The sequence below is a fragment of the Populus trichocarpa genome, chromosome 2, assembly GCF_000002775.5.
Source record: "Populus trichocarpa isolate Nisqually-1 chromosome 2, P.trichocarpa_v4.1, whole genome shotgun sequence".
NCBI classification, from domain to species: Eukaryota; Viridiplantae; Streptophyta; class Magnoliopsida; order Malpighiales; family Salicaceae; genus Populus; species Populus trichocarpa.
The window spans coordinates 11,931,350-11,959,328 of NC_037286.2; the positions used below are offsets into that span (position 1 = coordinate 11,931,350).

The following is a 27,979-nucleotide window of genomic DNA, read 5'->3' on the forward strand; positions in this document are numbered from 1 at the left end:
TTTATTTTTTTAATTTTATTATTTATCAATAATTTTATTGAGAATTTAGGTTCGTAAATTATTTTATACGAAGTTATCATGTTTTCATAATATTAATTTTAGCATTGCTCTTAATTTAATTTTCATATATCATTTTCCTATTTTAGATGCTTACCTTGCTTATCATTTGGTTTCTTGTCCTCTAACAATTTTTACACCATGTTTGATTTTAACACTAGTCCTGTTCTTGAGCCGACTTAAATAGTCCTGTTCTTGAGCCGACTTAAATAATTTCCAAATCATATCTCCACTCACTTGATCACTAGCCTCCACGGGTTATAAACACTTGATTAGTAATCTTAATTTATGTGACGAGTTCAATAAACACTTGATTAGTAGTTCCTACTCATTTGCCGACTCATAAGCATTGTGTCACCGTTGTGAATGAATACAATTTATGCATAATTATTTTCATTGTTGCGGTCAATTTTTATTTACATAATAGTTACCATCGCCGCTGGGGTTAATTTCTGTTTACGTAGTGATTACTGTCATTACATTCAAATCTCAATTTATATACTCGGTATCATTGTTGTGGTCACTTTCTAAGAATATTGAGAGCAAACAACGTGAATGATATGTATAATAACAAACCTAAAATTTGTTTCCCAAACAACATCTTATCATAATCATAGCAATTTTTAATTAAAAAAAATAATATTTTTATAACTTAAAGGTGAATGAATTCAAAATATAAAAAAAATACATTGCTCACGTTTTATCACGCGAGACTTTCTTGGCAATGTTAGTAAACCTAACCCTACGGTTCAACCTAGAGACCCCTTGACCAAACCTCTTGTCTTGTCTGAGATTAAAATCAAACCATATTGCACTTGTCCTAAAATGACCTATTCAACTTGACGTTATTTGAACTTAAAAAAAAATATTGAGACAACAATGTTTTGGATCGATCTGAGTCAACTTGAGTTAACCCGTCAAACCATAATTTGGATCCTAAACCTTGTTGGGTTTAATAAATTTATTTTCTAGAGCCTTTTTTTTATTTAAAAAAAGAATAATAAAAACAAACATGCATAGGAAAGCAACAAAAAAAAATAAGAAAAAAAATCATAAAAGGTTGCACAAAAAAAGTGCTTTCAAATCTTATAAAAACACTATCATGATATAATTCAAGAACTAGGTAAAGAATTAAATGGCATTTAATAAACAACATCCCTAATATATTTTTGATAAATTAATCTTAATGAAATTTAATTAAAATAATACAAAAAAAATTCTTAAAAAATCCATGAAGGGCTTAACAAAAAAGTTTAGGTGGATAGGCCTAGGGCAAACATTATAGGCCCATAACAAAGAGGTAAGACGCTCTTAAGTCTATAAGGTCAAACTCACATGTCTGACCATCTTTTATATATATATATATATAACATATCAATCACCCTTTAAAAAAAAATCAAACGACACATCGTTTACAGTGGTAGACGAAGTGTCATTTTCTAGTGTAATTTCCAACCACCTGAGATGATTGGAAGGTTGACTTCGCTTTCTTTAACCTAGAAAACCCACTTCCATCCCTTTTTCTCACCCTAAAACATCTAATACATACTTTATAACCATTGACAAACCCATACCTAACTTAAAACCAACCTTTAATAAGTCAAAAAAACTAAAAAATTTCCTCAAATTTAAAAATCTCCTTAGTCTTAATTTATGTTTTCCCTGTATAAAGGGTTAAAATCACTCAAATAAAACTCTTCTCATCAAATGAAATTCATTGATATCAAGATTTTTTTTTTTTTGTTTTTTTATATAAAAGGTTTAACAACAAAAAGTCTAGACAACTAAGCTTGGGGACAAATGCATCTAGCCCATAACAAAAAAGGCAAGACACGTATGGGCCTCCAAGGCAAGACAATGTGCTTGGCCATTTTTTTTTAATGCATCCTCTATCCTTTTAAAAAACAAATAAAATGAAATGTTATTTCCAATGAAAGACAACATGTTGTTTACTAGTATAATTTTTTGACCACCTGAGATGACTGAGAAGTTGAGCTCAACCTCATTTGACTAAAAAAACCCATCTTTTAACCATTTTTTCACCTAAAAACCCCAAATACATAATCCATAAATCTCAATAAACCCATATCTAACTTCAAATGAACCTTTCATATGTCAAAGAACTGAAAAATCACCTTGCATTCGAAAAAACTCAAGCTCTTATCTATGTTTTTCCAGCAAGATAAATGATCAAAAACACTTTAATGGAGCTCCTTTAATTAAATGAAATTCATTGACACAAAGATTGATTTTTTTTTTGTTAGATCATGGCCACCCAATTACTATCTCTCTCATTCATCGTTTTTAAATAATATTTTTTTGAAACGCAATTAAAATGATGTTTTGGATAAAAAAATAAAATTCTAAAACTAAATGTACCGAAATAGAAAAAAACAATTGGGGACTTATTTTTATAAATCCAGACCTCATGCACAATAAAAGAAATTAAAAAGAGGTTTATTATTTCATTGTCAATTTTGATCCTTAAAGTTTCAATTTTTTAACAATAAAATTGAATTCTATTGTGCCAAATCAAGCATTAACCTAATGTTGAAATATTTTTTTAAGGCCACGAGAACCTCATAAGAAGTTAATAAAAATAATTATTAGCCTCAAATTCTATTAAACACACTATTTAAGGATGAAATAAAAAAAAAATTGGCAATCAAATTAGAAAATTCGTCAAAGATGAAAAAGAGGAAACATGGTTGAAATTTTCATAAGCCGTGTTTGTTTTGTTTTGTTTTCCTTTAGTAATTCAAAATTGGTTGGTATTTTTTTAAAATGTTTTTAAAGGTGATTTTTATTTTTAAAAACTAAAAAATATTTTTTTAAAAGTTTTTTTCTATGGTTTTCCATTTTTGTTTTATGATTTTAATTTAAAATTTCAAAATCATAAAAACAAAACATAGGAAAAAATCAATTTAATATCTTTTTAGTAAAAAAACAAATACTTCAAACAAAATTTGAATCATGTTATCAAACATAAGTCAAATTTTATTATCAACTGAAGGAGTAAATAATAATAAAAAAATTAATTGAGAGTAGGAGGATGATATCAGGACTAAAAGAAGACGAGAGCAGGAGTAATAGGAAATTAAGAAAAAATTAAAAGCAAAGAGGCTTAAAATAGACCTTCAGCCCGTTCGCCTGCAATTCAAGAGCAGTCTACTGCTAGGGCCTAGGAGGGTTATTGAGATCCAATAGCTTCCAGGCCCAATTAATTGGAAATCGGGCTTTCCTAATAGCCTTAGCTACCCAAGTTGCCACTTTTAAGCGCTGCTACCATTTCTAGACATGGACTCGTGACACGTACGAAGTAGGTGTTTTCTTTCTAGAAGGCCCTCAACTATTTTTTTTATGTTTTGGATTTAATATGAATAGCATTTTTGGTCCATTGAAATATTCTACAATAAAAGAGAAAATAAATTTGAAATAAGAGAAAATGGTTTACAGTTTTCAAGAGATAAAAATATTTTAGAATATTAGTTTGGTCACTAAGCCATTGAATTATGTGTAGCTCAACTGGTCCGGTTCTAAATTTGTTTTCTAGAGTTCATCAGTTCGAGTCGTACAAATCTCAAAGTCACTGTAGGCTTACATGGTCATTAACTTCAGGGTTAGTGAGATTAGTCGAGGGGCGCGCAAGTTAGTCCGAACACGCACGTTAATAATAAAAAAACTAATTATTTTATCTTTTTTCTTCTTAACACTTATTTTTCATATATATCAAACACCCAACAATTATTTTTAAATATTTTTTATTTACATAAACAAACAAAGAATATTTTTAATATTTCTTTTTTTTTTTACATTCAAAAGTCTTTTGATCTAATCAGTAAGATAATGCTGGCTTATAAACTAGTATTATAGAGACTCAAGAAATCAACTAACTTGAAAAACAACTTTGCTAAAATAAGGAAAGGAGACGTACACCGACCCTTCCACTATAATCTCTCCTTTTTCTTGTTTTCTTTTTATAATTGGCCTTCTTAAAGAAATATATATTTAATGAAAAACTTTATATATGTCAATGCTTGGCCATTTTTGGATCATGAAGGGACATACTTGATAGAACAATAGATATACAAATAAATAAATAATAATAAAAAAGGGTTCCTTTTTATTTTTTTAATTTTAATGCTTCTTGCGTGAAGGAAATGCTTTCTTGCAATAATTAAAATGCATTGAGATAAGCATTGTCGACAGCATCTAGCTAATTCAACAAGAAAATAATAAACAGCACTGTTGTACGTTGTTGTTGAAGAAGAGGCCAACGAAAGGATAACTATGGAGGTGTATAAAACATATTTTCAGTTTTTTTCATGTACGAGAATGATATCATAATCTATGGAGATCAATGATACGGCGCCAACATGCAATAATATTCCTCTTCCGCTCGTAAGAGAGCGACAGCCATACAGAGGCATCACATGAAAACAACTAAGCATGTTTGCTCTGTAGCACGGCGAAAATGAACGACCTGCTTTCATCAAATTCATCAACTCATCATTTACTTGTCATCTTCCTGGCCAGCTATTGCTATGATGATTTTGAATCAACCATTGCGGGCTAAATAAATTCAAAGAAAATCACCTTTAGATTTTTTGTTTCTTTTTTTTTTGTTTTTTAATTTGTATGACAAAGAAATCAAGTCTATTTTATATTATTTCTAGAAAGAAGTTTGATTCTTGCACCGTCTTCGGCTGATTTTTCTCCTTTGCCTAGCAGGGCCTGGCACATGGGATAGTGACGGATATAAGAATCGAATCTATTTGATGTTTCTTACAGTCATTAAGAAAGCCATTAACTTCTGCCTTCTTTCTAAATTCATCCGATATCATCTTTCACACCATCAGCCATGGCTCAAGAGTCCACCAGTCTTGCAACAAAGAGGTAGCTATATGCTCTTTCATCTTCTTCTTTTTTTCCTTGAAGAGTTGTTAAGAGAATCATTACGTTCTTAAAGTATTTCTGTCTCAGGTATGCAGTTGTGACAGGAGCAAACAAGGGGATTGGATATGAAATATGTAGGCAGTTGGCTTCTAATGGGATTTTGGTGGTGTTGACAGCCAGAGATGAAAAAAGGGGTCTTGAAGCTGTTCAAAATCTGAAAGATTCTGGCATCTCTGATGACCTTGTGATTTACCATCAACTTGATGTGGTTGACCCTGATAGCATTGTTTCCCTTGCTGAATTTGTGAAAAATAATTTTGGAAAACTTGACATCTTGGTATGAAGTAATGAATTTCTTGGGCTAATCCTTTTATTTATTTATTTATTTATTTATGTTTATCTGATAGTTTCTTGAAAATCTTGTAACCTTGTGCAGGTGAACAATGCTGGGATTGGTGGAGTTGCACTAGAGGCAGATGCTTTTCAAAGAGCCTTTGAACAAGCTGGTGAATTTGTAAGTCTTCATATTGTAATGACTAATCACTCGGAAGATCATTGCCTGTTCTATGTATATTTACGTAACCCTTTGATAGACCAGGAATCAGGGTCTAAATTCTGTTGTTCAAATGCAGCCATCTGGGGAGCAAGTGTGGGCTGAAATTGGAACTCAAAATTATGAGATGGCAGAACAATGTGTGAAAACAAACTACTATGGTGCAAGAGGAATGGCCGAAGCACTTGCGCCCCTCCTACAGTTGTCTGATTCACCAAGAATTGTAAATGTCTCTTCAATGCTGGGGCTTTTAAAGGTACACGACTGTCTTTCAAGAACGGAGGCTTGGTATTTTGGTAGCAGTTGTCTTATCTTGAAATTTGGCCGAGTTATTTCTCCTCTTCAAGGAAACCCAAATTTGACTCCTAGACTGGTTGATGTGCAGTAACATTTATATGCTTTCTTATTCTGAATTATCATACTTTCTTTATGGTAATGTCCAAGAATACAACTCCTAGAAAACATGATTTTTCCTATAATCTCTGTTTGTCATATTCTCCCCTGCTTGGTACTTCCATGCACACATTGTTCCGCAAATGCAAATTCGCCTCCTGTGTTAGCTCATAACAATTAACATTACAGGAATAGTCTTGTATTTATTATCCTCTGAATTTGTGTTTCATTCAGCTCAGACTAGTACTTGCAGCATTTCTATAAGCAGTCTTACCAAAGTTTTTTTCCCCTGTTATATGGCTTAGAACATACCCAATGAATGGGCCAAAGAATTGTTGAATGATGTTGAAAATCTCAATGAAGATAGACTAGACGAGGTTGTGAACGGGTTTCTTAAAGATTTTAAAGAAGATTTGTTGGGATCCAAAGGCTGGCCAACTTATCTGTCTGCCTATATTGTTGCTAAAGCTGCCATGAGTGCCTATACAAGGATTCTGGCCAAGAAGTATCCAAGCTTCTGCGTCAATTGTCTCTGCCCTGGCCATTGCAAAACTGACATAACTACCAACATCGGCCCCTTCACCGCTGCCGAAGGAGCCGAAAATGCTGTGAGATTGGCATTGCTGCCTGATGGTGGGCCTTCTGGTTTTTTCTTTTATCAGAAAGAAATGCTACCGTACTTTTGAATGAAAATCAAACATAATAATCATGATGTAGAAAACGGCTACAAGATATTGAAAATTTTCTGGTCGATGTATTTTCACCCCAGACAGGTTAAACTGAAAGATGATATTGTCTAGATGTGTGAGAAGTTGCAGTTTATCTTCCTGTTATATATTGAACCAGATTCATGTCCTGTGGAATAAAATTTTGGCAATGCTCCAATTATGAAATCCTGGAATACTAAGCACCAGGTCACATTTGACAATGAGTAGATGATTCTGATGGATAAAGTAGTTTCACAACATTATGTATTATTGGATTAAACTCAGGTTTGAGCTAAATCTATGCATATGAATGAGACCGATAAGCAGCGTCCTTTATTATGTATTTTCACATCAAGCTAACCTTAATTAAATTATAAGGATCATCCAATAATTTTCCCTATCCCTGTTATCCTATTTGTATGATCAAGGAGTACTCGCGCATTGAAAAGAGGTATTGCAAGGGAGGAGAAAATGGAGCTGTCCTGATGCTTACCCAAACAAATTTCAATATGCCAATTAATCAGTTTCTTTGTTTCGATTGTAACGAGCATGATTGGAAGTAACTTAACATATTATGATGAGATTTGGATTTATATAAATTGCCTATTGTAAAATGCGAACACATTCTTGGATGCTCACACTCTGTCTTCATCTTCGTCTTGTTTTGATTTGTATGTCTGAGAATTGAGGACTCGGAATCTGTTAATGATGGAAATAGAATTTTATGTTGATGTATGTGAAGGGTGCCGGATAGTTGTTTTATTTATTTATTTATTTTTAATTTTCAGTAGTTTAAAGACGTAACAATCAATGCAATCAATATATATAAATATATGTGCGCGCAAGACAGGCAGCTTGATGGATCAGCAGATTATTGCTATGCCGTGTTAAGTTTTCAAGATATGGAACTCGGCTAAATAGGCAGGACAAGAAAGAAGAAACAAAGCTGACCTATTCGCAGTCCTCCCATTAGAGTGTCAAGAATATACTGCTGTGATATTAAGCTAACCACAACACCATATAAAAATGAATCCGTAATGCTCATATTTCAGTACCTCGTCATCTATGGAAGAATCAACAAAGAGGTAAGAATCATTACTTGTATCTCCGACACTTCCTACACGGCTTCTAATGACGTTAATCTCTCTTTGCTGACCACAGTTTTTTTTTGGGAAAATTCTTTTGCTAGGTATGCAGTTGTTACAGGAGCAAACAAGGGGCTTGGTTGGGGAATAGTAAAACTGTTGGCGTCTAAGGGGGTGATGGTGGTACTAACAGCTAGAGATGAAACGAGAGGTCTTGAAGCTGTTGAGAAACTGAACGAATGTGGTCTCTCCGATCATGTGGTCTTTCATCTGCTTGATGTAATGGATCCTGCAAGTATTGCATCTCTTGCAGATTTCATCAGAATTCAATATGGAAATCTTGATATTTTGGTACGACCGAGAGCCAATTTACACAAAACCTGTGGTGCTAAAGTCAGTTTAGCGTTAATCTTCTCAGTTTAATGAATTGCCAGATGGAAAAGTAAAAGTTCGGTTAAGTTTAGAAATTGTCTTCATCTTGATTTTCCTGCTTCCGTATTTCTTCAACCTCACATTCAAACGAGGAAGTGGTTTAGACAGCAAGGTGTCGCAGTAGAGGGTTCAGTAAAAAATTTCAAAATTGCTATGCTGACAACTTCCATTGTTATTTTTCTTTGTAAATAGATGCTGAATGGAATATTAATAACTGATGATCCTTGAAACATCAATAAATGACTATACGGTTACTAAGGTCAAGGGATATAAGGTTCTTGAAAATAGTTCAAACGAACCTGATAAATTGTTCATATTGCTGAGTTCTGTAATGTGGAAGAACTAAGACATGATGGCTGCTTGAAACATATGCAAGTGAACAATGCAGCGATCCGTGGAACCACAATAGACTCGGACGCTTCAGCAGCTTCAAAAATTACTGGTACAGAAGTAAGTACTTTCCTCAGGATTTATCTCAGTTGAAACTAAACACGAGTTTGGAAATGGACATGAAAAGCACGTTTATTTGCAGAATTAAGCTTAGAAACACTTACATGGAGTGAATAATATTTTAATTTCTTTTCATCAACTGCAGATGTTTATATTGAGTCAAGGATAGAATCCTAACATTAAGAAGTTAAATTAAGGAAGAATGTTTCTTAAAAATATAGAGTTTCTATTTTATTCAGGACGATTTGCAGAATGTTTGGAAGAAGGTATTGATTCAAAATTATGAGTTAGCAGAAGAGTGCCTGAACACAAACTGCTACGGTTCTAAAAGAACAGCTGAAGCTCTTATTCCGCTCCTCCAGCTATCCGACTCTCCAAGGATTGTCAATGTTTCTTCCTTCTTGTCAATGCTGAAGCTACAATACTAAAGCAACTCTCATTTAAAAATAAACCGTTTGCAGTGGGGGTAAGAAAAAGGAGGACTAGGGTAATTCTTTAATTTGCTTTTAACTCACGAGTCAGCTGAGCTGAAAGCAGATGATTCAACTTAAAGTTAATATCCATAAAGATGTTCACCAAGCGTTATTTTTCACGTTTTTCAGAATATACCAAATGAATGGGCTAAAGGGGTGTTCAGTGATGTTGATACCTTTACAGAGGAGAGAATAGATGAACTATTAAGTGTATTTCTAAAAGATTTCAAGGAGGATTCTTTAGAAACCAAGGGCTGGCCAGCTTTACTGTCAGCCTATGTACTCTCAAAAGCAGCCTTGAATGCTCACACAAGGATTCTAGCCAAGAAGTACCCCAATTTCTGCATTAATTGCATCTGTCCAGGGTTTGTCAAAACAGATATGAGCAATAACACCGGCACCTTATCGGTTGATGAAGCTGCAGAGTATCCTGTGAAATTGGCGCTGCTTCCTGATGGAGGACCTTCTGGCCTCTTTTTCATTCTGGATAAATTATCTTGTTTCTGAATGCAAAACAACCCCACTATGATCTTGGATAAATTAACCTTGCTGAATGGAAAATGAATAGAACAGCAACCTGTTCTATGCATTTTCCTTTCAGCAAGATTAATGTAGAACCTCGTGACATCTTAATTCTCTTTGTCAAGTTACCTCGGAGACTCATAATAGAATACGAGAGAGAAATAGCTAGAGAGAAAAGGAAGAAGCTGTCATGGATTATAATCGCATGTTGCTTTCCTGTATTATGTTCCAAAATAATCAATCTGTACAAGTATGTATAAATATATTGGGATTGATTCAACTAATCCTATGAGCTTTGTACAGTAGACCCTAATATCATAGAAATAGTACTAATAAGACAACAAATAGCTGGGTCTCGAGTTATGTTTGATTATATTGCTTTAATACTCCCCTGTAAATTCAACGGGGGAGGCACCGCCTTCAAATTTGGTTGTAGAAATATAAAATGAGATGACGAGAGAGGTTCAGTGAGTGCATTGATAATCTAAGATTATTTTGGGTCCATGATTTCATGTGGTTTTAATCAATTGTTGGAAGGTTATTGATCATTAATTTAAAATTATAAAGGCTTGAAAAGATGACGAGATTTGATGATCTCGTGATTGTTTGGTTAATAAAAAAATAATACAATGTTAACAAATCAATTCAACCTAAAAACTTAAATTATTAGATAAAATTTTATAATATAATTTATATTATTCTATACCATACATAAATTCTATCAATTATAAAAAAAAAGAGAAACTATATTTGAGTGGTTCTCCATTGTGAAAGCGAGTCAAACTATTAGTAGCTATTATTAGGAAGCAATGAAGCATGCATATATAGCAATTATGAGAAAGAGTGAGTGCCGGAACTTATTGCATCTCCCTCTTGTTTAATTCTGTTGCGGCCATCAAGAATTACAAGGGTCATGAATCCCTTGTAATACACTACTCACATTTTATCATAATCATAATCATAATAATTTTTAATTAAAATTTGTTTTTCAAACAACATCTTATCATAATCATAACAATTTTTAATTAAAAAAACAATATTTTAATAACTTAAATGTGAATGAATTCGAAATATAAGAAAAATACACTACTCACATTTTATAATGGGAAACTTTCTTGGCAATGTTAGTAAACCTGACCCAACGGTTCAACCTAAGGACCCCTAACCAAACCTCTTGCCTTGTCTAAGTTTAAAATCAAACCATATTAAAGTTGCCCTAAAATGACCTATTCAACTTGGCGTTGTTTGAACTTTTAGAAAAATATATTAAGACAACGATGTTTTCAATTGATCCGAGTCAATTGAGTCAACCCGCCAAACCATAATTTGGATCCTAAACCTTGTTGGGTTTAATAAATCTATTTTCTAAAGTCTATTTTTATTTAATAAAATAATAAAAAAAACAAACATGCATAGAAAAGCAACAAAAAAAAATTAAGAAAAAAAATCATAAAAGGTAGTACAAAAATAATGCTTTCAAATCTTATAAAAACACTATCATGATATAATTCAAGAAATAAGTAAAGAATTAAATGACATTTAACAAACAACATCCCTAATATATTTTTGATCAATTAATTTTAATGAAATTTAATTAAAATGATAGGAAAAAAGTTCTCGAAAAATCCATGAAGGGCTTAACAGAAAGAGTTTAGTTGCCTACACCTAGGGGCAAACATGATAGGCCCATAATAAAAAAAGGCAAGATGCTCTTGAGCCTGCAAGGCTAGACTCACTTGCCTGACCATTCTTTTCTTCTTTTTTTTTTTAACATATCATTCACTCCTTTTAAAAAAATCGAACGAAACGTCGTTTACAATGGTAAATGACATGTCGTTTGCTAGTGCAATTTTCAATCACCTGAGATGACTGAAAGGTTGACTTCACCCAAAAAACTCCACTTCCATCCCTTTTTCTTACTGTAAAACACCTAATACTTACTCTATAAACCTTAACAAACTCATTGTTAACTTCAAACCAACCAAGGGTCAATAAACTAAAAATCACATCAAATTAAAAAATCTCCTGAGTCTCAATCTATGTTTTCCCAACATAAAGGGTTAAAATCACTCCAATAGAACTCTTCTCACCAAATGGAATTTATTGATATCAAGATCAACTTTTTCTTTGTTTTTTTATAAAAGGTTTAACAAAAAAAGTCTAGACAACTAAGCTTGGGGACAAATGCGTCTAGCCCACAACAAAGGAGGCAAGACACACGTGGGCCTACAAAGCAAGGCCCATGTGCTTGGCCATCCTTTTTGTAATGCATCCTCCATCCCTTTAAAAAACAAATAAAATGACATGTCGTTTGCAATGAAAGACGACATGTTGTTTACTAGTACAATTTTTGACCACCTGAGATGACTAAAAAGTTAAGCTCTGCCTTATTTGACTCAAAACATCTAGTTTTTAATCATTTTTTCACCTACAAACCTCAAATACATAATATATAAACCTTAATAAACCCATATCTAACTTTAAATGAACCTTTAATATGTCAAAGAATTGAAAAATCACCTTGCATTAAAAAAAACTCGAGCTCTTATCTATTTTTTTCCAGCAAGATAAATTATCAAAAACATCTTAACTGAGCTCCTCTAATCAAATGAAATTTTTTGATACAAAAATTGACTTTTTTTTTGCTAGATCATGGCCAACCAATCACTATCTCTCTTATTCATTGTTTTTCAATAACATTTTTTTGAAATGTGATTAAAATGATGTTTTGGATAAAAAAATAAAATTTTAAAACTAAATGTACAAAAATAGAAAAATCAATTGGGAACTAATTTTTATAAATCCACACCTCATGCACAATAAAATAAATTTAAAAGAGGTTTTTTTTTATTTCATTGTCAATTTTGATCATTTAAGTTTTAATTTTTTAACAATAAAATTGAATTTTATTGTGCCAAATCAAGTATGGATTTAATATTGAAATTTTTTTATAGGCCACGAGAACCTCATAAGAAATTAATAAAAAAAATAATTATTAGCCTCAAATCCTATTAAACACACTACTTAAAGATAAAATTAAAATAAAAATTAGCAATCAAATTAGAAAATTCTTCAACGATGAAAAAGAGGAAACATGGTTGAAATTTTCATAAGCCCTGTTTGTTGTTGTTTTTTTCCTTTAGTAATTCAATATTGGTTGGTATTTTTTAAAAAATGTTTTTAAAGGTGATTTTTATTTTTAAAAAATAAAAATGATTTTTTTAAAAGTTTTTTTCTATGGTTTTCCAATTTATTTTTTATGATTTTAATATAAAATTTCAAAATTATAAAAACAAAACATTGGAAAAAAATCAATTTAATATCTTTTCAGTAAAACAAAAAATACTTCAATTTTTTTTTTTTTTATCATGTTATCAAACAATGCTATTATCAACTGAAGGGGTAAATAATCACAAAAAAATTAATTGAGAGGAGGAGGAGGATATCAGGACTAAAAGAAGACGAGAGCAGGAAAAAATTAAAAGCAAAGAGGCTTAAAATAGACCTTCAGCCCGTTCGCCCGCAATTCCAGAGCAGTCTACTGCTTGGGCCTAGGAGGGTTATTGAGATCCAATAGCTTACAGGCCCAATTAATTGGAAATCGGGCTTTCCTAATAGCCTTAGCTACCCAAGTTGCCACTTTTAAGCGCTTGCTACCATTTCTAGACATGGACTCGTGACACGTATGAGATCAGCCCTGTATTTCCGGAAGTATGTGTTTTCTTTTTAGAAGGCCCTAAACTATTTTTTTATGTTTTGGATTTGATATGAATAGCATTTTTGGTCCGTTGAAATATTTTACAATAAAAGATAAAATAAAAATAAGAGAAAATGATTTACAGTGTTCAAGAGATAAAAATATTTTAGAATATTAGTTTGGTCACTGATTCATGGACCTATAACTAATTATTTTTTCTTTTTTCTTTTTAACACTTATTTTTCGTATATATCAAATTATTTTTAAATATTTTTTATTTACATAAACAAACAATGAATTGTTTTTATTTTTTTAATCTCTTTAAAATAATATATTTTACAAGAAGGTTAAATCTCTTTCCAAGAAAGGATTTTAAGCAAATTAATTCACAAAAACTATTTTACATTGAATGAGTAGTTATACTGAAGGATTATATTATACATTAAAATTAAAATAGTTGGGGTAAAATTCACTTGTTTTTGTATAAACAATGAATCAAGGTCCTTTTTTTTCCTTTCAATCTATTTTTTTATATAAACCAAATAGTTGGGTTTGTATTGAGTTTTTTTATTAGTTTTTTAACTTTATCATTTAATATTTAATTAATTTTGAATTTTCATAATTTATCTCAGTTTGTTTTTTATAAAGTTATCGCAATCTTAAATAAACATTCCGATATTTAATTTATACTTGATTTTGCGAGCGTATAATTTTTTCATCTATCAAATCTAGTAAAGTTCATGACTCGGGTCACTGGTTTGACGAGTTAAGTCATGAAACCTAAGTCGATTCAATATGTTGTCACCTCAATATTCAAAAAAATATCATCTTGAATTTTTTGTAAAGCCAAACTATGCTTTTTACCTGTCATGTCTATGTTGCATTTGAACTTGTCAAGTTGACCGAGTCATATCGAAATAATTGTTACATGATTTAATTTTAAATTTGAATAGGATAAAAAATCAGATTGTGAGGTTTCAGATTGATATACTAAAATAAATTTAATAATAATACTAAATAATTCTAAAGTTTTTTGATCTAACCCGTAAGACAATGCTGGCTTAGAAACTAGTATTATAGAGACTCAAGAAATTTGCTAAAATAAGGAAAGGAGGCGTGCACCGACCCTTGCACTATAACCTCTCCTTTTTCTTGTTTTCTTTTTATAATTGGCCTCCTTAAAGAAATATATATTTAATGGAAAACTTTATATATGTCAATGCATGGCCATTTTTGGATCATGAAGGGACATACTTGATAGAACAAAAGATATACAAATAAATAAATAATAATAAAAAAGGGTTCCTTTTTATTTTGATTTTTTTAATTTCAATGCTTCTTGCGCGAAGGAAACGCTTTCTTGCAATAATTAAAATGCATTGAGATAAGCATTGACAGCATCTAGTTGAACAAGAAAATAATAAACAGTACTGTTGTTGTTGGAGAAGAGGCCAAGGAAAGCATAACATCCTGCTTTCCAAACTTGTGAGAAATCCCCTATCTGCATCGTTTATTGTTATGAAGGTGTATATATTGCGTATTAAATAAAGCTTCACTTTTATTTGACGAAGGAATTGAAATCTTAGAAATTGTTGTCACAACTTTCCAGAACGCCACCAACATCTCAAAGCAGATGAATAAAGCTCTGTAGCACGGCGGAAATGATGAGCGACCTGCTTTCATCAAATTCATCAACACATCATTTACTTGTCATCTTCCTGGCCGGCTATTGCTATAATGATTTTGAATCAACCACTGCGGGCTAAATAAATTCAAAGAAAATCACCTTTAGATTTGTTGTTTCTTTTTAATTTGTATGACAAAGAAATCAAGTCTATTTTATATTTTTTCTAGAAAGAAGTTTGATTTTGGCACCTTCTTCGGCTGATGTTTTTCCTTTGCCTAGTAGGGTCTGGCACATGGGATAGTGACGAATATAAGAATCGAATCTATTTAGTAAGAAAGCCATTAACTTCTGCGCGCCTTCTTTCTAAATTCATCCGGTATCATCTTTCACACCATCAGCCATGGCTCAAGAGTCCTCCAGTCTTGCAACAAAGAGGTAGCTATATGCTCTTTCATCTTCTTCTTTTTCCTTGAAGAGTTGTTAAGAGAATCATTACGTTCTTAAAGTATTTCTGTCTCAGGTATGCAGTTGTGACAGGAGCAAACAAGGGGATTGGATATGAAATATGTAGGCAGTTGGCCTCTAATGGGATTTTGGTGGTGTTGACAGCCAGGGATGAAAAAAGGGGTCTTGAAGCTGTTCAAAAGCTGAAAGATTCTGGCATCTCTGATGACCTTGTGATTTACCATCAACTTGATGTGGTTGACCCTGATAGCATTGTTTCCCTTGCTGAATTTGTGAAAAATAATTTTGGAAAACTTGACATCTTGGTATGAAGTATTTAATTTCTTGTGCTAATCCTTTTATTTATTTATTTATTTTTGTTTATCTGATAGTTTCTTGAAAATCTTGTAACCTTGTGCAGGTGAACAATGCTGGGATTGGTGGAGTTGCACTAGAGGCAGATGCTTGTCAAAGAGCCTTTGAACAATCTGGTGAATTTGTAAGTCTTCATATTGTAATGACTAATCACTCGGAAGATCATTGCCTGTGCTATCTATATTTACGTAACCCTTTGATAGACCAGGAATCAGGGTCTAAATTCTTTTGTTCAAATGCAGCCATCTGGGGAGCAAGTGTGGGCTGAAATTGGAACTCAAAATTATGAGATGGCAGAACAATGTGTGAAAACAAACTACTATGGTGCAAGAGGAATGGCCGAAGCACTTGCGCCCCTCCTACAGTTGTCTGATTCACCAAGAATTGTAAATGTCTCTTCACTGCTGGGGCTCTTAAAGGTACACGACTGTCTTTCAAGAATGGAGTCTTGGTATTTTGGTCCAGATTGAAACTACCAGTTGTCTTATCTTGAAATTTGGCCGAGTTATTTCTCCTCTTCAAGGAAACCCAAATTTGACTTCTAGACTGGTTGATGTGCAGTAACATTTATATGCTTTCTTATTCTGAATTATCGTACTTACAACTCCTAGAAAACAAGATTTTTCCTACAATCCCTGTTTGTCATATTCTCCCCTGCTTGGTACTTTCATGTACACATTGTTCCGCAAATGCAAATTCGCTTCCTGTTTTAGCTCATAACAATTAGCGTTACAGGAATAGTCTTGTATTTATTATCCTCTGAATTTGTGTTTCATTCAGCTCAGACTAGTACTTGCAGCATTTCTATAAGCAGTCTTACCAAAGTTTTTTTTTTTTCCTGTTATGTGGCTTAGAACATACCCAATGAATGGGCCAAAGGATTGTTAAATGATGTTGAAAATCTCAATGAAGACAGACTAGACGAGGTTGTGAACGAGTTTCTTAAAGATTTTAAAGAAGATTTGTTGGGATCCAAAGGCTGGCCAACTTATCTGTCTGCCTATATTGTTGCTAAAGCTGCCATGAGTGCCTATACAAGGATTCTGGCCAAGAAGTATCCAAGCTTCTGCGTCAATTGTCTCTGCCCTGGCTTTTGCAAAACTGACATAACTGCCAACACCGGCCCCTTCACCGCTGCCGAAGGAGCCGAAAATGCTGTGAGATTGGCATTGCTGCCTGATGGTGGGCCTTCTGGTTGTTTCTTTTATCAGAAACAAATGCTACCGAGCTTTTGAATGAAAATCAAACATAATAATCATGATGTAGAAAACGACTACAAGGTTTTGAAAATTTTCTCGTCGATGTATTCTCATCCCAGACAGGTTAAACTGAAAGATACTGTCTAGATGTGTGAGAAGTTGCAGTTTATCTTCCTGTTATATATTGAACCAGATTCATGTCCTGTGGAATACAATTCTGGCAATGCTCCAATTATGAAATCCTAGAATACTAAGCACCAGGTCACATTTGACAATGAGTAGATGATTCTGATGGATAAAGTAGTTTCACAACATTATGTATTATTGGATTAAACTCAGGTTTGAGCTAAATCTATGCATATGAATGAGACCGATAAGCAGCGTCCTTTATTATGTATTTTCACATCAAGCTAACCTTAATTAAATTCTAAGGATCATCCAAGAATTTTCCCTATCCCTGTTATCCTATTTGTATGATCAAGGAGTACTCGCGCATTGAAAAGAGGTATTGCAAGGGAGGAGAAAATGGAGCTGTCCTGATGCTTACCCAAACAAATTTCAATATGCCAATTAATCAGTTTCTTTGATTCGATTGTAACGAGCATGATTGGAAGTAACTTAACATATTATGATGAGATTTGGATTTATATAAATTGCCAAATGTAAAATGCAAAAACATTCTTGGATGCTCATACTCTGTCTTCATCTTCGTCTTGTTTTGATTTGTATGTCTGAGAATTGAGGACTCGGAATCTGTTAATGATGGAAATAGAATTTTATGTTGATGTATGTGAAGGGTGCCGGATAGTTGTTTTATTTATTTATTTATTTTTAATTTTCAGTAGTTTAAAGACGTAACAATCAATGCAATCAATATATATAAATATATGTGCGCGCAAGACAGGCAGCTTGATGGATCAGCAGATTATTGCTATGCCGTGTTAGGTTTTCAAGATATGGAACTCGGCTAAATAGGCAGGACAAGAAAGAAGAAACAAAGCTGACCTATTCCCAGTCCTCCCATTAGAGTGTCAAGAATATACTGCTGTGATATTAAGCTAACCACAACACCATATAAAAATGAATCCGTAATGCTCATATTTCAGTACCTCGTCATCTATGGAAGAATCAACAAAGAGGTAAGAATCATTACTTGTATCTCCGACACTTCCTACACGGCTTCTAATGACGTTAATCTCTCTTTGCTGACCACAGTTTTTTTTTGGGAAAATTCTTTTGCTAGGTATGCAGTTGTTACAGGAGCAAACAAGGGGCTTGGTTGGGGAATAGTAAAACTGTTGGCGTCTAAGGGGGTGATGGTGGTACTAACAGCTAGAGATGAAACGAGAGGTCTTGAAGCTGTTGAGAAACTGAACGAATGTGGTCTCTCCGATCATGTGGTCTTTCATCTGCTTGATGTAATGGATCCTGCAAGTATTGCATCTCTTGCAGATTTCATCAGAATTCAATATGGAAATCTTGATATTTTGGTACGACCGAGAGCCAATTTACACAAAACCTGTGGTGCTAAAGTCAGTTTAGCGTTAATCTTCTCAGTTTAATGAATTGCCAGATGGAAAAGTAAAAGTTCGGTTAAGTTTAGAAATTGTCTTCATCTTGATTTTCCTGCTTCCGTATTTCTTCAACCTCACATTCAAACGAGGAAGTGGTTTAGACAGCAAGGTGTCGCAGTAGAGGGTTCAGTAAAAAATTTCAAAATTGCTATGCTGACAACTTCCATTGTTATTTTTCTTTGTAAATAGATGCTGAATGGAATATTAATAACTGATGATCCTTGAAACATCAATAAATGACTATACGGTTACTAAGGTCAAGGGATATAAGGTTCTTGAAAATAGTTCAAACGAACCTGATAAATTGTTCATATTGCTGAGTTCTGTAATGTGGAAGAACTAAGACATGATGGCTGCTTGAAACATATGCAAGTGAACAATGCAGCGATCCGTGGAACCACAATAGACTCGGACGCTTCAGCAGCTTCAAAAATTACTGGTACAGAAGTAAGTACTTTCCTCAGGATTTATCTCAGTTGAAACTAAACACGAGTTTGGAAATGGACATGAAAAGCACGTTTATTTGCAGAATTAAGCTTAGAAACACTTACATGGAGTGAATAATATTTTAATTTCTTTTCATCAAGTGCGGATTATTAAAGTAGAAATGGTTAAATAGGCATGCCTTAAATTAACCCCCATCTTACAAAGACTGCAGATGTTCTTTTATATTATGGCCAACACAAGGCTGAAGGCGCATGGAGATTTCAAGTACTGGATGCCGTACCTTTTCCTTGTTTGAGTCAAGGATAGCATCCTAACATTAAGAAGTTAAATTACAGGAGAATGTTTCTTAAAATAAAGAGTTTCTATTTTATTCAGGACGATTTGCAGAATGTTTGGAAGAAGGTATCGATTCAAAATTATGAGTTAGCAGAAGAGTGCCTGAACACAAACTGCTGCGGTGCTAAAAGAACAGCTGAAGCTCTTATTCCGCTCCTCCAGCTATCCGACTCTCCAAGGATTGTCAATGTTTCTTCCTTCTTGTCAATGCTGAAGGTACAATACTAAAGCAACTCTCATTTAAAAATAAACCTTTTGCAGTGGGGGTAAGAAAAGGGAGGACTAGGGTAATTCTTTAATTTGCTTTTAACTCACGAGTTAGCTGAGCTGAAAGCAGATGATTCAACTTTAAGTTAATATCCATAAAGATGTTCACCTAGCGTTATTTTTCACGTTTTTCAGAATATACCAAATGAATGGGCTAAAGGAGTGTTCAGTGATGTTGATACCTTTACAGAGGAGAGAATAGATGAACTATTAAGTGTATTTCTAAAAGATTTCAAGGAGGATTCTTTAGAAACCAAGGGCTGGCCAGCCTCACTGTCAGCCTATGCACTCTCAAAAGCAGCCATGAATGCTCACACAAGGATTGTAGCCAAGAAGCACCCCAATTTCTGCATTAATTGCATCTGTCCAGGGTTTGTCAAAACAGATATGAGCAATAACACCGGCACCTTATCGGTTGATGAAGCTGCAGTGTATCCTGTGAAATTGGCGCTGCTTCCTGATGGAGGACCTTCTGGCCTCTTTTTCATTCTGGATAAATTATCTTGTTTCTGAATGCAAAACAACCCCACTATGATCTTGGATAAATTAACTTTGCTGAATGGAAAATGAATAGAACAGCAACCTGTTCTGTGCATTTTCCTTTCAGCAAGATTAATGTAGAACCTCGTGACATCTTAATTCTCTTTGTCAAGTTACCTCGGAGACTCATAATAGAATAAGAGAGGGAATTAGCTAGAGAGAAAAGGAAGAAGCTGTCATGGATTATAATCGCATGTTGCTTTCCTGTATTAAGTTCCAAAATAATCAATCTGTACAAGTATGTATAAATATATTGGGATTGATTCAACTAATCCTATGAGTTTTGTACAGTGGACCCTAATATCATAGAAATAGTACTAATAACACAACAAATAGCTGGGTCTGGAGTTATGTTTGATTATATTGCTTTAATACTCCCCTGCAAATTGAACGGGGTAGGCACCGCATTCAAATTTGGTTGTAGAAATATAAAATGAGATGACGAGAGAGGTTCAGTGAGTGCATTGATAATCTAAGATTGTTTTGGGTCCATTATTTTCAAGTGGTTCAATAGATTGTTGGTTCTTACATATAAGCTTACATATTCGTTTAAGTATAAGTTTGTTAATCATTAATTTAAGATTATAAAGGCTTAAAAAGAATGAAATCTCACAAAATCAAAAAATCATGACGATTGTGATGATCCATCCTCAAAATTTTGCCTGAACAATAATTTTATATATCTTTATGCCTATTTTGTAAAATCTAGTTTGAAATTGAATCTGTGTTTTTTTTTTTCTTGTTTGTGGCCCGGGCCTACCAAGCCTAGGTTATATGGCTGGGCTGACCCATAAGACTTTAAGATCTTGTTTGGCCCGTTCTAATTTTGCAAGAAAAAAACCATTTTTTCCTTATTAAGGCCGTGTTTAGCAAACACGATCTTAGCCTTAATTATATATTTTTCTCTTTTGAATTTTTTATCCATTACCAAAGAAACCTCAAATGATTTCCAAAAATTATGAAAAAAATTCAGGAATCATTTTAAAATTATTTGTGGAACCCTTGCATATTTTTCAACTATTTGATTTAATATTTGGGTTGTAAACTTACACTATAAGATACTGACTCGATATTAAATATACATGTTTTTCTTTCAAATTTTAGAAAAATACAAAAAATTCAAAATCCCTTATTTTAAAAAAATACAAAAACAATTTTTTTGTGCATATGGCTAAATTAAGAAACTTTTCATGCATATTTTATTAAAAAATAATTATCATACTCAAAAAATACAAAAATCAATTAATAATTATCATAACAAATTTGTGATTATCCATTAATATTTGGCCAAAATCTAAAAAATACCACAAAACCTAATTTGTTTAACTAATATTTGGGGTATGAATTTTACAACGTAATGCATATTCCAGTATTAAATTAAATGAATTAACAAAAATAAAATGTTAAGAATTAATTATAGACTTTAATATTTGAGATATAAAATTACACTATAAAGTATATCCTCAGGTATTAAAGACACAAAATAAAAATAAATACTCAATTAAAATTTGGGCCTTAAAATTATTAGATTTTAGCTTAATAAGGTAGAGACATCCTTACAAAGAAGGATCTGTCTTGAGCCTATAAAGATAAAAATCTCCTTATCAAGAAAGATCTACCTCAAATTTATAAGATAAGAACTTTCTTATTAAGGAGAATCTTTTTTTAATCTTAGACAGACCAACAAATAGAAACATGATTTAGAAAAAATAAAGATAAATAATTAATTAATAATACAACTTACAATAGGTAGGGTTTACTAGAGGTGATGTGTTTTTCTCATGCATAACTAGTCATTTTATCCATATTCTTGCAAGCCAGTATGTTTTCTAGTGATCATAATACTAAATGACGACTTCGAAACCTTTCAGATTATAATTTTATAATTAATTCCAACACATCCAAATTAAAATCCCCTCGATCTAGAGGGAAGATCTGGCATTCAACGGTACCATGCACACAACGACATTGTGCACTAATAGTTATTCAAAATGTACTTGATAACTAACTGTTGTTTTTGGTTTAGCCATTGAAGTGTGCTTGTTGAGTTTTGCTATATAGCACGGCACGAATTTGGTGAACCTATTTAATAACACGTTGATTTTCTTGCATGTATAGCTGTGGATACTTCGATATTACTGGTTATAGCACTTAAATTCCTGCAATTATTAATTTTAATGGTTGCTATGGCCTATGGACAGACAATTCACACTACTTGCTCATAAATATAGTTTTCAAACCCACTCTTTATTCGTTAAACCAGTACTGTCAAAATTCGACGATTTGATTTAATAATCTAATAATTTGATCAAATGAAGATGATCCAATGAACCTGGTTGGAGTCCAACCATGTCTAAAGAACAAAGTGAAATCCTTTCTTTTCCTTTTCTTTTTCGTGTTTCACTAAGAACATAGAAAAAAGCTGATACAAGTGGACCTAATGACGTGATCAATTAATTATCTTGATTGGATCAAACAGTTTGATAATTATGCATTCAATCAAGGACCCACTGACTATATATATATATATATATATATATAGAAATGGGGCAAGAAGAACCTCCCACTTTTAGACTTTTCTTCAATCTCTTTGGCAGTACTGAGTCCAGAACAGATGAACACCCCAACGCTTTCCAGTCCACAGTAGATATAACATCCATACCTAACACTCCCATAAAGCCAGCCCTGTGCTGTGATTTTATTTAAAAAGGCATGGATTTCAAGTGAGGTGATGAGAAAAGTAGAGTCATATGAGCCATCGCCATGTGGGGGGTTTCGTGAGGTAACGAAGGCGTGTAGTAAAGGGATTAGGAAGTGTAGGTTCACCGCTTAGATAGTCTTTAGCTAGCAACAAGGAACAAATGAAAGGTTAGCAGATACAAGAAATCAATTGCACACGTCTACTATTATTGAGGTTTCTTGTTATAGAGAGACAATGGCATGTTGATGCCACTCTCAAGTGATGTAATCGGTGCATTAATTCTTATTTTTGCTTCTGGAAGTAAGATCGATACCTTTTGTCTTGGTTATATGTGGCCCACGCACCGCAAGGATTTTCTTTTCTTTTTGTAGTGATATTAAACCCAGGAAATCGTCAACATTGTTACCCAATGATACGATCTTTGAATTGTACTAAGATGAGGTAAATTGTTTCCAACTTAACCTAGTTGACCCGGTCAAAATCTAGGTTAATTTAAAAAAATTAAATTGACTTCAATTAAATGTTTTTTATATATAAAAAAATAAAATAATGACGCATTGGATTGATCCAGGTTAAATCAAGTTAACTCGTTTAACCCATGATACGATCTTTGAATTGTACTAAGTTGAGGTAAATTGTTTCCAACTTAACCTAGCTCACCCGGTCAAAATCCAGGTTGATTTAAAAAAATTAAATTGACTTTAATTAAATGTTTTTTATATATAAAAAAATAAAATGATGACGCATTGAATTGATCCAGGTTAAATCAAGTTAACTCGTTTAACCTATGATTTAGATCATGGTCTTTATTGAGTTTAATAACTTTATTTTTTTAAAATTTATTTTTTATTTAATTATATGATTATAAAAATAAATATTTTTAGAAAAGACAACATATAAAATTATTGAGGAAGAAAATATTTCTTCAACCTAAACTTCATTTCCTTATCAATGCATCTCTTGACTGTTTGAAGGGAAGCATGTTTTTTTTTTTTTTAATTATGAGCATTGTTTTTTAAATAAAAACCTATCATAATATTAAAATTAAGTTTTTTTTTAATTATTATTGTTATTATTAGTTTAGGGATCCAGGCCCCACTAGCCACCTTGTCTTCACCCCTGGTCCGCTATTTATTTGTAAAAGATAAATGATGCCTTTGTCTGTCAGTTCAAATTCTAGCCATAGAAGAAGTGGTTGAAAAATAAAGCTAGGGTTTTTTTAATCTAAAAATTTATTTTTAACTTATTTTAATTTAAAAATATTTAATAAACACCTTTACTATCTCAATAAATCAATTTTCAACTCAAAACATCCATAAATCAGTTCAAAAAAATAAAACTAAATTAATACAAATTTTCTCAGTTTCAATCTATTTTTTCCAGCAATATGAAAATTAAAAAATATTTTAGTGACATTCATCTCGTCAAGAGAAAAAACAGTGACATCAAATTTGACTTCTTTACTTACTGAATTTGGAAAACCAATCACTTTTTTTTCCACTGCTTTCTAGAGACCCTTTATCTCTCTCATATTTCAAATTGAAGGACTGAACGTGAATAAAATAAATTTTTGGATCAAAATATAAAAGTTCAAAACTAAAGAGATCAAAAATAAAATTGGAAAAATCTTACCGGCAATTAAAAAAAAAACTGGATGAATAGTATCTAAAAAGGAAAAATATCTTTTCTTACCTCATTGTCAATTTTTATCCTTGAATTTTTAAATTTTCTTAGGTAATAAAACCGAATTTTTCATGTAAAATCGAGCACCTTGTAATAAGATGTAGAATAATAAAATTAAAAAAAATTAATAACCGAAGCAGGAAAAAAAATTAAAAGACAAAAACAAAAAACACAATTGAAATCCAGTGTGTTATGAGGTGATGAAGATGAAGTCAGATGAACAATGAAATCACCTTCTATTATAGATATTTTTTAATAAAAATCTTTAGACTGGCCTGGAAGTTTTAATAAGTGGACATTGTTATTAGCAGGAAGAAACAATTCATGATATGAGAGGTTTTGTTTGATTTTGACTGCCTACCTGAATTGGTTATACAAATCTTTCAAGTTTTAACCTTTTCCATTCGACTTATTGTATTTCTTTTTACAGAGAAATGATTTTGGGAATTTTATCTACCAAAGATCTCCAATATATATAAAAAAATTTGATAATGAATAGAAAATAAACAGATTGGTTTGGTCTCACGACTATACAAGAAAAACTATTTAATTAATTCATGTTGCCACCTGATCCTTCGCTTGAGTGAGTTTATCCAAATACGAGTTGACTGGGTCACCTTCTTCTTCTCTACAACTTCTCTCACCTACTATATACTCTGTACCATGGTTGGACACTTGATACACCAAACCTACTAAACTCCTCTCCCTCCCTCTCTATAAACTCTCTGCAAAAGCAGTGGTGCAAGGACCGAACATTCACAAATGTCCGATTCAGGACATTCAAACATGTCACAAGGAAAAGGACTGCCACCCTTTAACCATAACAACCACCAAATGGAGCTCCAAAATTATCCTAGAAGATCCAAACCATCTCTTTCTCCCACTCTTGCCGAGCTCCTAAAGCGTGTAGACGATGCGCAAAGCGACACATCCAATTACAGCACTCCCGTCCATCAGCATCAAGTCCTTGAGCTAGGATTTGCTTGTAGCTCTATGCCACCATTAACCCCTTTTGTCCTTTCTTTTAACAACTTGATATACAGTGTCAAAGTTAACCAAAAACTGTCGTTTCCATTCTGTGGAAAGGACTCTTCACTTGGTTCTTCGGATACTTCTGGCATGAAGGTTTTGTTGAATGATATTTCAGGAGAAGCAAGAGAAGGGGAAATTATGGCCGTTCTTGGGGCTAGCGGGTCTGGTAAATCCACATTGATTGATGCACTTGCTGACCGAATTGCGAAGGAGAGCTTGAAAGGTTCTGTGACTTTGAATGGTGAGGTCTTGGAGTCAAGGCTATTGAAAGTGATATCTGCTTATGTTATGCAAGATGATCTTTTGTTTCCTATGCTTACTGTGGAAGAGACGCTAATGTTCTCGGCCGATTTCAGGCTTCCTCGCTCCCTCTCCAAGTCGAAAAAGAAAGCAAGAGTTCAGGCCTTGATTGATCAATTAGGCCTGCGTAATGCAGCCAATACTGTGATTGGAGATGAAGGACATAGAGGCGTGTCAGGAGGTGAAAGAAGAAGAGTCTCTATTGGAATTGACATTGTTCACGACCCAATTCTCTTGTTTCTTGATGAGCCAACTTCAGGGCTTGATTCAACTAGTGCTTTCATGGTTGTTAAGGTCTTGCAGCGCATCGCACAAAGAGGAAGCATTGTAATCATGTCCGTACACCAACCAAGTTACAGAATTCTGACCTTACTTGACCGTCTGATCTTTCTTTCACATGGACAAACAGTATATGCTGGCTCTCCAGGAAGTCTTCCAGAATTCTTTTCTCAGTTTGGACATCCAATTCCTGAGAATGAGAACCGAACTGAGTTTGCTTTGGATTTGATTCGTGAACTTGAAGAAGCTCCAGAAGGAACCAAGACGCTTGTTGAATTCAACAAGTCATGGCAAGTCATGAAAAACCCCAAGAACAAAAACTTCAACGCATCCAAGCTTTCACTTAAGGACGCAATAAGTGCCAGCATTTCGAGAGGCAAACTGGTCTCTGGTGCCCCAAATAATTCAAGCTTGACATCTTCAGTTCCAACCTTTGCCAATCCACTTTGGATTGAAATGATGGTTATAAGCAAAAGATCGTTACTAAATGCAAAAAGAATGCCTGAATTGTTTGGAATTCGCCTTGGTGCTGTTCTTGTTACTGGTATAATCCTGGCCACCGTTTTTTATCATCTTGACAACTCTCCTAGAGGTGCGCAAGAGCGATTGGGATTTTTTGCTTTTGCCATGTCCACTACTTACTACACCTGTGCAGAATCTATCCCTGCCTTTCTGCAAGAACGTTATATTTTCATGAGGGAAACCGCCTACAATGCTTATCGTCGCTCATCCTACGTTCTTGCTCACTCTCTAATCTCGATTCCCTCTCTGGTTGTACTTTCTATTGCCTTTGCCGCAACAACATTCTGGGCAGTAAGACTCGATGGTGGGTTTTCTGGGTTCTGCTTCTTCTTCTTCACAATCTTGTCTGCATTTTGGGCTGGAAGTTCGTTTGTTACGTTTCTTTCAGGAGTTGTCTCTCATGTTATGCTGGGTTTCACCATTGTGGTTGCCATTTTGGCCTACTTTCTTCTCTTCAGTGGGTTCTTTATCTCTCGAGATCGAATTCCTTCGTTTTGGTTATGGTTTCACTATATTTCTCTAGTGAAATATCCATATGAGGCAGCTTTGCAAAATGAATTTCATGATCCAACTAAATGTTTTGTTAGGGGCGTGCAAATGTTTGATACCACACCTCTTGCCGCAGTGCCAATTTCATTGAAATTGAACATGTTGAAGAGCATTAGCAACACTTTGGGCATGAACATTACAGGAAACACCTGTGTAGTCACGGGAGCAGATATTCTTAGGCAACAAGGGATAACAGATATAAGCAAATGGAACTGCTTGTGGATCACTATCGCTTGGGGGTTTTTCTTCAGGATTCTATTTTACTTTGCTTTGTTGTTTGGTAGCAAGAACAAGAGGAGTTAAATTATTCTCATGCTAGTTATTGATTACTATAAAATCCATTGATGGTTCTTGGCTTCTGTACCAGGAAAAAAAAAACCCAAGGCATGCTCACAGCTTTCCTTTTTCTTCATATTCTTAGGAGGCTTATTTTGTATCTGTTCATTTATCATTCAGAAACTATCTTTCTCAAAATTCATGATCAAGTTTGATGTAATTCAATCAGTAGAGAACAATTGACTGGCCATGGACGATTCGGAAAATTTTGGAATAAATCATGCTACCCATCAATGTTTTTTGAAACATTAATAATGACTTTGTATGATAACTGAGGATATGGATTCTTCACATGACTGGAAATAAACTAATGGTTATTGATAGGATTTGCTAAAGCAATAGCAACAGTCAAATGCAATATACCTGCTGGAAATCTGTGCAGGGGAACAATGCAGGGTTGGGCAAAGTATTTAGACTCTGATGCTTTAGCAGCCTCAAGATTTTCTGCGGATGGGGAAAGGGCGTTGGGGACTTGAAACTGGTTTAAATCAATTACATGAAGT

The 27,979-nt window shown here is 33.4% G+C and overlaps 7 protein-coding genes across 10 annotated transcripts in view; all 7 read left to right on the top strand.

Moving 5' to 3' along the window:
• LOC7461753 ((+)-neomenthol dehydrogenase) overlaps window positions 1-17,150 on the top strand; it is a 26,709-nt gene extending 9,559 nt beyond the window's left edge. Inside the window, exons 1-5 of one of the 3 annotated variants that reach the window (XM_002301307.4) lie at window positions 4,391-4,953; window positions 5,041-5,290; window positions 5,390-5,467; window positions 5,586-5,762; window positions 6,205-6,792. In XM_002301307.4, the coding sequence (XP_002301343.4) occupies window positions 4,919-4,953; window positions 5,041-5,290; window positions 5,390-5,467; window positions 5,586-5,762; window positions 6,205-6,585 (921 nt within the window). In that variant the 5' untranslated portion in view covers window positions 4,391-4,918 and the 3' untranslated portion in view covers window positions 6,586-6,792. Of the gene's footprint in view, window positions 1-4,390; window positions 4,954-5,040; window positions 5,291-5,389; window positions 5,468-5,585; window positions 5,763-6,204; window positions 6,793-16,991 lie in introns of those variants that run through there. The other 2 variants (XM_052450500.1, XM_052450501.1) reach the window with 2 other exon arrangements.
• On the top strand, window positions 6,929-8,381 carry LOC127904995 ((+)-neomenthol dehydrogenase-like). The gene is made up of 2 exons (XM_052450506.1): window positions 6,929-7,691; window positions 7,796-8,381. The coding sequence occupies exons 1-2, from the start codon at window positions 7,672-7,674 to the stop codon at window positions 8,112-8,114; spliced, it is 339 nt and encodes a 112-aa protein (XP_052306466.1). The 5' UTR covers window positions 6,929-7,671; the 3' UTR covers window positions 8,115-8,381.
• Window positions 8,438-20,107, top strand: LOC127904994 (short-chain dehydrogenase/reductase 2b-like). Of its 2 annotated transcripts, none has more exons than XM_052450505.1 (3): window positions 8,438-8,573; window positions 19,307-19,483; window positions 19,670-20,107. In XM_052450505.1, the coding sequence occupies exons 1-3, from the start codon at window positions 8,493-8,495 to the stop codon at window positions 20,045-20,047; spliced, it is 636 nt and encodes a 211-aa protein (XP_052306465.1). In that variant the 5' UTR covers window positions 8,438-8,492; the 3' UTR covers window positions 20,048-20,107. The 2 variants fall into 2 exon arrangements, with proteins under 2 accessions (XP_052306465.1, XP_052306464.1); XM_052450504.1 differs by lacking the exon at window positions 8,438-8,573 and adding an exon at window positions 18,796-18,931.
• On the top strand, window positions 8,826-9,852 carry LOC18096352 ((-)-isopiperitenone reductase). The gene is made up of 3 exons (XM_052450551.1): window positions 8,826-8,839; window positions 8,916-9,060; window positions 9,176-9,852. The coding sequence occupies exons 1-3, from the start codon at window positions 8,826-8,828 to the stop codon at window positions 9,551-9,553; spliced, it is 537 nt and encodes a 178-aa protein (XP_052306511.1). The 3' UTR covers window positions 9,554-9,852.
• Window positions 15,179-17,150, top strand: LOC7461754 ((+)-neomenthol dehydrogenase). Its single transcript, XM_052450502.1, has 5 exons — window positions 15,179-15,327; window positions 15,413-15,662; window positions 15,758-15,835; window positions 15,954-16,130; window positions 16,566-17,150. Exons 1-5 carry the CDS (start codon window positions 15,293-15,295, stop codon window positions 16,944-16,946), a joined length of 921 nt encoding a protein of 306 aa, XP_052306462.1. The 5' UTR covers window positions 15,179-15,292; the 3' UTR covers window positions 16,947-17,150.
• On the top strand, window positions 17,599-18,739 carry LOC127904996 ((+)-neomenthol dehydrogenase-like). Its single transcript, XM_052450507.1, has 2 exons — window positions 17,599-18,049; window positions 18,154-18,739. Exons 1-2 carry the CDS (start codon window positions 18,030-18,032, stop codon window positions 18,470-18,472), a joined length of 339 nt encoding a protein of 112 aa, XP_052306467.1. The 5' UTR covers window positions 17,599-18,029; the 3' UTR covers window positions 18,473-18,739.
• Window positions 20,108-25,031: 4,924 nt separating the features above from the next.
• On the top strand, window positions 25,032-27,625 carry LOC7494063 (ABC transporter G family member 20). The gene has a single exon (XM_002301311.4). It carries the CDS (start codon window positions 25,221-25,223, stop codon window positions 27,441-27,443), a length of 2,223 nt encoding a protein of 740 aa, XP_002301347.2. The 5' UTR covers window positions 25,032-25,220; the 3' UTR covers window positions 27,444-27,625.
• Window positions 27,626-27,979: the final 354 nt, after the last annotated feature.

Coding starts and splice junctions, on each gene's coding strand:
- LOC127904995 (XM_052450506.1), top strand. CDS start 7,672: ATGGAAGAATCAACAAAGAG. Junction 7,692..7,795: donor ATGGAAGAATCAACAAAGAG/GTAAGAATCATT, acceptor TTCTTTTGCTAG/GTATGCAGTTGTTACAGGAG.
- LOC18096352 (XM_052450551.1), top strand. Junction 9,061..9,175: donor TAAGAAAAAGGAGGACTAGG/GTAATTCTTTAA, acceptor CACGTTTTTCAG/AATATACCAAATGAATGGGC.
- LOC7461754 (XM_052450502.1), top strand. CDS start 15,293: ATGGCTCAAGAGTCCTCCAGTCTTGCAACAAAGAG. Junction 15,663..15,757: donor TTGGAAAACTTGACATCTTG/GTATGAAGTATT, acceptor AACCTTGTGCAG/GTGAACAATGCTGGGATTGG. Junction 16,131..16,565: donor CACTGCTGGGGCTCTTAAAG/GTACACGACTGT, acceptor TATGTGGCTTAG/AACATACCCAATGAATGGGC.
- LOC127904994 (XM_052450505.1), top strand. CDS start 8,493: ATGCAAGTGAACAATGCAGCGATCCGTGGAACCACAATAGACTCGGAC. Junction 8,574..19,306: donor CAAAAATTACTGGTACAGAA/GTAAGTACTTTC, acceptor TATTTTATTCAG/GACGATTTGCAGAATGTTTG. Junction 19,484..19,669: donor CCTTCTTGTCAATGCTGAAG/GTACAATACTAA, acceptor CACGTTTTTCAG/AATATACCAAATGAATGGGC.
- LOC7494063 (XM_002301311.4), top strand. CDS start 25,221: ATGTCCGATTCAGGACATTCAAACATGTCACAAGGAAAAGGACTGCCA.
- LOC127904996 (XM_052450507.1), top strand. CDS start 18,030: ATGGAAGAATCAACAAAGAG. Junction 18,050..18,153: donor ATGGAAGAATCAACAAAGAG/GTAAGAATCATT, acceptor TTCTTTTGCTAG/GTATGCAGTTGTTACAGGAG.